Below are 6,627 nucleotides of genomic sequence, written 5' to 3' on the forward strand. Positions count from 1 at the left end.
TTTACTTATGAGAGCTAATTACACTATTTGCCCGACTTAAGTGTTAAATTTAACACTTTTTTCGTATGATATTGTGACACAATCTTACCTTATCAGTATACACATGCACATACTATACAGTTAGAAAAACAGGACAAGAACATGCACATGACAGTAACAAAAAGAATGAAATCAAAATATGAAAACATCCTTAACTATATTACAAATGATTTTAAGAAAGAAAGTGTATACTATGAATCCTGAACCATAATGTAGGTATAAAGAATTTGATTCCAAACATCAGGGACTCCAGGGAGGCACCAATGCACACAATCTGAGTAGCTCTTGGGGTCCAACAACTGTTCTCTCGTTGGAGGTTGCCACTGCTTCTTGTAAACGGAAGTGTGAGCATCTTTTCTGTAATCTGAGAGTTGTGTTATGTTCATGTATTGGATTCTCAGACCTCTGCTCTCCAGCCGCTGTATAACTCTCTCTGCAGTGCGCATCATTCCTTTATCTGATCCCCTTCCCCAGTAGTCCATTCTTGAAATTGGTTGTGTTTCATTGTAGCAGTTCTGATCCTCCGGCATGCCCCAATCCCCTGCCCTGTAAGATGGAACAAGAACATATATACAGTCAGAATTGAAAGATGTGCTCCATCTCAACTGATAGTTGGACTCTATGAATTCCAAGCAACACGTTGACTATGGTTTTTTTTGGATGATAAGGAAAACCCGTATTCACTACCTAAGGGTATACAAACCAGTTTAAGATGCCCACCAGCTCAAATCAAAAAGGCTGAGATTCGAACTTGTAATTACAAGTTTGTATCCTTAGCTAACTTGGCTGAAGTTACCCCAACTATAGTAACTTTTTGTCAGATAGAGAGGTTCAAACCTATGATCTCTTGCATGGGTTGGCTCTGATACCAAATTGAAGCATGTGTCTGTCTCAATTAAAAGTAGGTTTAAACTCTAAACCTGAGGATCCCTCACCCCTGACCTGGTGATTGTTTTTTCCCGGGAATCCTCCATCCCCCATTTGAACTTGGGTAATTGTTGGGCACTGCACATATACTTAGACTTTCGAGCACTGAATTATGTCCTGGGGCTTGGACTACACATTTATGTTTATATATTAGGTGTCTAACAGTTTGGAAATACTAGGAAAATAAAGAGGAAGTTGGGATTGTTACAGTTTATGGTAAGGGGAGAGGCTCATGAAGAACAGCTGTGTTCTTGTTCTGTTGACGTTGAACTCGAGCCAATCCGACCATGTTTCCAGTGCCATTTCATAGCGACGAAGCTTCATTGCTACCGTCTTGTACACTGCATCCTGGCTATCGAATGACCCCCACCTGTGATCACAGCAATTCGATTATAGATCATTAGGACTCAGTGGTGTTCACAACTTTTTTCTGCAGAAATTAATTTCAAAACTGGGATGGACTTACAGGAGGGTCATGGTGGGCTCTAGCCACCACATAAAGGAATCAAAAACCACAATATCTGCATCACTCCAGTGCCTGGCATGCTTCTCAATTGCCTTTATTCTGGCAATTCGATCCCGGACATGATGGTTAATTGGATCATCACAGTTGGATTCCACCAGCAATGGCGACCAATAGAAGTCGATTGTCGCATTGTATTCCTTCATCCAAAATTTCATTTCTCAGAAGTCAGAATTAAAGCATGTGCTCCATACCAACTAAAAACCTGAGTTAATAGTTGCATTGCATATTTATGTTTATATATTATATGCTCAACACCGAGGGCCAGAACAATCAGAGACCCAAGATTCAGAGAAAATGGTTTTCTTACCTTGGATTCAAAAGTTATCAAATTGCCTTTCCAAATGGAGGATTTGAAAGATGGAGCTAAAGAAGATTCAACCATGCACACCAATGACATCCACTGGTTCTTGATCAGAGAATCTCCTACAAATATAAGCCTCTTCCCACCCAGCTTCTCCATTAATTTAGTAGCATTAAACCTTTGATGGATTTAAAACAGTCAACAAATCAAAGCTACCCAGAAATGACAAGAAAACAAGAAATACAGATTAAAAAAAAAAAAAAACAGACCTTGGGAGATCACAATCATGGGGCTGCCACTTCCAATGCTGATACTCAAAGTCCTTTCTCCCATATTTCTGACAAGCAAAATCTTCCACCATGAAAGAACACTCTTGCTCCTTGTACAACGGATCCGATTCGTTGTCATAAACCCATCTCCCTGAGAACAAATTGCACCTTTGGCTCAATCCCGCCCCCTTTCGCGAAATCTGATGCACTTGGCTCTGGACCACATCTCCAGTATCCCCAGTCATGTAAAATGTGACAACCACAAATGCCAGAAGAAAGCTCCCAATGATGGAATGGAGGTTGTATCTGATAATCCAAGAGGAAGCATGATGCCCTGCTGCTCTCTGATCTGTGCTTCCCATTTTTCTACTTGTTTTGATTTCCTTGAGCACAACACTCTTTGGTTTGGTACTTATATAATGCTAATTAGCAGTTGCTAGTAAGTACAGAATTTTCAAAAAATTTGTTGGTTTCATTTTGTCAACCATTAGGTGGTGGTGGCTCTTAATTGCATGGTTTTCTTTTGAGACAATCATTTGTTGTCAAATAATCAACTTGTTTGATATGACATAGAAAGCATCATCAACCATGGGCAATGTTCCATGGTTTAATTTCATTGGACTATAACGCCAGAATGATTAACAACTTTTAATTTCCCAATTGCAATAACCTATGGGATTCACAACAAGTTTTTAATTTGGTCAATTAAAAATGACAAGATGTGCAAAAACCAAGTTACTCACAATTTTGTGTGCTCAAGCCCGGCCCAAACACTTCTAGTTTGATTTTGTTTCAGTTTTCTATGGCCCTGTTTGGTAAATAATCAGCCTATCAGCAATTTTAGCTTATTTGACCACTATGAGTTGTTTGACTTTGTTAAAAAATCAATATAAGTGTTTGGTTAATAAGCTTTTTTGTAACTTCAAAATGCTAAAATTCAAAAGACTACTCAAAGCAGTCTTTTCAATGCTAATTTATCAAACAACTTTTTACAATCAGCTAATGTTATCAACAAATCATACCTTCTAACTCAAAGAGTCAACTCATCCAATCAGCTAATAGACATTTATCAAACAGGGCCTATATAATTTTTTTTTTCATTTTGATTGTATCCAACTTTTGGTTTCTTTATGTGTTTAATCTTTGTATATGTTTAAATAATATATAAAAAAAAAAAAGTAAAGTTGAATAATTGTGTGATCATACCTGGTGGTATCCCATTTCTCCAGTCTCGATTCTGTATATGTGAGTCATTGTGCCAACTTATAATTCTTGAATTATGCATAGACTGGGCGGATGAACGATGAAGACACAACACTGTTGACATAAATCATTTCCAAGAAAACTATTCGAATTAACTATCAACCTAATACTGACTCATTAAACTTATCAATCTTACCTCGATTGGTATACACATCCACAATTACAAACAAAATGGAAGTAACCAAGGAGCTCTAGTATTTGTCCTAGTTAAACCTATTAATCCTGCCAGTCTAAACCATAATATGGGTAATTCTAGCTAGAGCTCCCAAGGATTTGTTTTTTGTTAGTTTTTTTCTCTTTTTTTTTTTTTAAAGATTTTAGTATAGATGTATTTCTAATTTAATTTGGCAAAAGGAGTGAAGAGAGGTGAAAGTTGAAAAGTTAAATGATGATGAGATCAAGATGAGAATTTGTAGCCCTAAAAATGTGACAGAAATTGTGTTGGGCTTATTTATATCGTAGAATTAAGAAAGTTGACGATTTCAAACCGTATAAGAATTCACACTCTAAAAACGCGACAAAGCTGTTTGGATCTCATGATCTGATCAGGTTAATTAATATTAATTATGAGCAGTAGATGACACCATTGCTCGATCTAATCAAATGCCAGATAATTTAAGTAATTTTTTTAGTGGGGTAGCTAGGCACACTTTATTTTATTATTATTTTCATTATTTTTGCATGTCGATCTGCCGCAGCCAGTTTATTACCGTGTTCTTTATGAGTTGTGTTTATTTTATTGCAGAATTTTCACTTTTTGATGCGTGGATAAAAATAAAAAATAAAAAAATAGTATTTCTTTTTTATGTTAAAAGGACTTTGTTTTTATGTTTTAAAAAACATAAGGGTTAACTTGACATATGTCAAGTCCAGATAAATAACTTATCTAGTACTCCGTAAAATATTGTGGGGAAATAAGCATTATTATTCTTATTTATTAAAAGAATTATCACTCAATATCTAAGTATAATTATAATATACCCATTTTCTCAACCCGACAATTAAAATCATACATTCAGATTAATTGATCTTGCTGGGACAAAATCTCCAATTAAAATTGAAGAGATTCGTTGTCATTTTATCCACACCCTATTAGTATATAGACAGTTCAATTGATTAATGGATGAAATTTGAGAACAATGATCCGGAATTAAGTCTCGCCAACTGCAGTGCCCTCTCAAAGTGAGGGGATTCTTATGCGCAGTAAGTAAAAGTCTAATCACTTGAGGTTGGTGATTCAACCTTTGGTAACAAGAACAATGAAATTTTAAAATTATAATTACTCCGTATAAATTAATGTTAATAAGATACGTAATCTTGTTTTCTTAATTTAGTGGCTGACATGTTCAGAAAGATGCTCTAGAGAGAACGTGCAGATTTCTTTGACGGATATTTGTCGTCTGCATGTCAGCTCCGAATATCATCAAACTGCTTTTTTCTTTTTCTCGATTCATAGGAAGTATTACTAATTTTTGTAGTTTAGATTTTTTTTTTTTTAAATAATGTCAACTAAACCAATAAACCAAACTATTAAAAAAAAAATCAATATTCCTCCCCACTTAGAAAGTCTACGTACAATGACAGAGCAGCAAACTAAAAATATATATGATAGACTTTTTTTTTTTTAGTACTATTGACTCTGTTAGAATGTAGTATCTATTCATAACTACTTTCTCTGAAGCACAAAGAGTCAACAGTCGTCTTCACTAAGGCGAGAACCCACTCCCTTCCATGTGGAGTGTAAACCGGATGTCACTAGACCACAATGTCTTTGGCAATATATATGATAACTTAAGTCACCAATTTAAGACAGTAAATAAGCAAATTATTAATGCAACTGTTAGATTAAAGTTAGATTCAACTATAAAGAGTGTAATTTGTTAAAGAGTTTTGGATCTTGATCATCTATCCCTTTTTTGCTTTAACTTGTTGTGACTTTGAATGTCTTTCATTTTCTACAAGAGAAATTAAATTCGACTTCCTTCATTGCACAAATGAAGAAACAAAAGATCAATTCTAGTAGACGAGACATATCACTTAAAATTTACTTTCTGCGGTACGTAGGGTGGGAGTTCGATTTTTTTTGTTCACGAACATTGAGGATTTAGATTTGGGCCGGGTTTGAGTTAGACTCCTTATGTGCAGAAGTATACTTTGGTATTGAGTTTCAAAATTAAATTGACTCAATTTATTTTCTCGTGAGTATGGAAACATGTTATGAGATATGATATAATCCAACGAAATTGAAAAATGTGGACTATGAATTTTCTTTTTACAAAAAAGAATATAGAAGAAAAAATGAACAAGAACACAAACACATCAAGAGTTGGAAACTTGGAATGTTGAATCTGTGGCTACTTTTGCTAATATTTTTTATTGCCTTTTACTTATTCAAAGTACGTCTAACGTCTAATTTAAGTGTACAAACTTATAAAAAAAAATTGAATTTTACTTTAGAGTAGCTACAAAGCCTCCTTTTTATAGGTGAAAATGCTATTTAAAGGAATATTACTTTCTTCACATGTATGATCTTATTATAGGAAGAAATGAATAAGTAAACGGAATTGCAACCTCCCACTTTCTAAACTAATTGATCTGCGCCACATCAACAAAATATATAATATAAAATTTGAATAAGTGAAATATTAAAAGCATTCAATACCCACAGCTAAAATCAATTGGTATAGACTATATATGGACTGTACGTGGAGTGGTTGATTTCAAATACAGGATGGGTTATGATGAATTAGTGAACAGTGGGCTCTGTGCTGGTATTGCATTAGGTTGATAAGTTGACCACTCCATAATCATTTTTTTTTGGTCAACCACTTCAAATTATTAACATACTCCTCACATTAAACAAAAAGCTAAAACTCATTGATTTTTTAGCTAATCCGCCATTGGCAATTTAGATTTGTCCATAAAAAGTCACATCTCTCGTTCCAGAGTCCCCGTATCACAATCTGATATAATTTGTGGAAATCGTAAATTTTAGTAATTCATCAGTCCATTATATAAGATGACCAATGTATGGTCCATATAATGAGCCCACTACATTAGGTGTGACTTTTACATTGTGGTTGTCAGTGTTTGATCATGTATCCTTATTTACAATATGCTACTGAAGAACGAATTGAACTACTGGTGTGAGCAACTTAGATTGATATGATTTACTTTTTTGTAGTTCTTTACCGTTTAGAATCACAAGCTGACAGTGGTTGCGAACTTTTTCGTAAATGAAAGAAAGCTAAAACTAGTAAAATACAAAACTTTCCTTTGATATATTTGACAAAAGTGGTGAT

General features: G+C 34.6%; 1 protein-coding gene across 1 annotated transcript; it reads right to left on the reverse strand.

Moving 5' to 3' along the window:
* Positions 1-166: 166 nt before the first annotated feature.
* Positions 167-3,456, reverse strand: LOC116007595 (protein trichome birefringence-like 34). The gene is made up of 6 exons (XM_031248309.1): positions 3,269-3,456; positions 2,063-2,445; positions 1,800-1,971; positions 1,433-1,629; positions 1,175-1,336; positions 167-585 (listed from the first exon to the last, which is right to left on the reverse strand). The coding sequence occupies exons 1-6, from the start codon at positions 3,314-3,316 to the stop codon at positions 231-233; spliced, it is 1,317 nt and encodes a 438-aa protein (XP_031104169.1). The 5' UTR covers positions 3,317-3,456; the 3' UTR covers positions 167-230.
* Between the last annotated feature and the right edge of the window lie 3,171 nt (positions 3,457-6,627).

The sequence above is a fragment of the Ipomoea triloba genome, chromosome 15, assembly GCF_003576645.1.
Source record: "Ipomoea triloba cultivar NCNSP0323 chromosome 15, ASM357664v1".
Classification (NCBI taxonomy): Eukaryota; Viridiplantae; Streptophyta; class Magnoliopsida; order Solanales; family Convolvulaceae; genus Ipomoea; species Ipomoea triloba.

What these genes read in the sequence shown, in the direction of transcription:
- LOC116007595 (XM_031248309.1), bottom strand. Translation starts at nt 3,316, where the DNA reads ATGACTCACATATACAGAATCGAGACTGGAGAAATGGGATACCACCAG. An exon ending in CATGATTGTGATCTCCCAAG is followed by an intron (nt 1,972 to 2,062) that starts GTCTGTTTTTTT and finishes AATCCATCAAAG; the next exon opens with GTTTAATGCTACTAAATTAA. An exon ending in TGATAACTTTTGAATCCAAG is followed by an intron (nt 1,630 to 1,799) that starts GTAAGAAAACCA and finishes TTTTGGATGAAG; the next exon opens with GAATACAATGCGACAATCGA.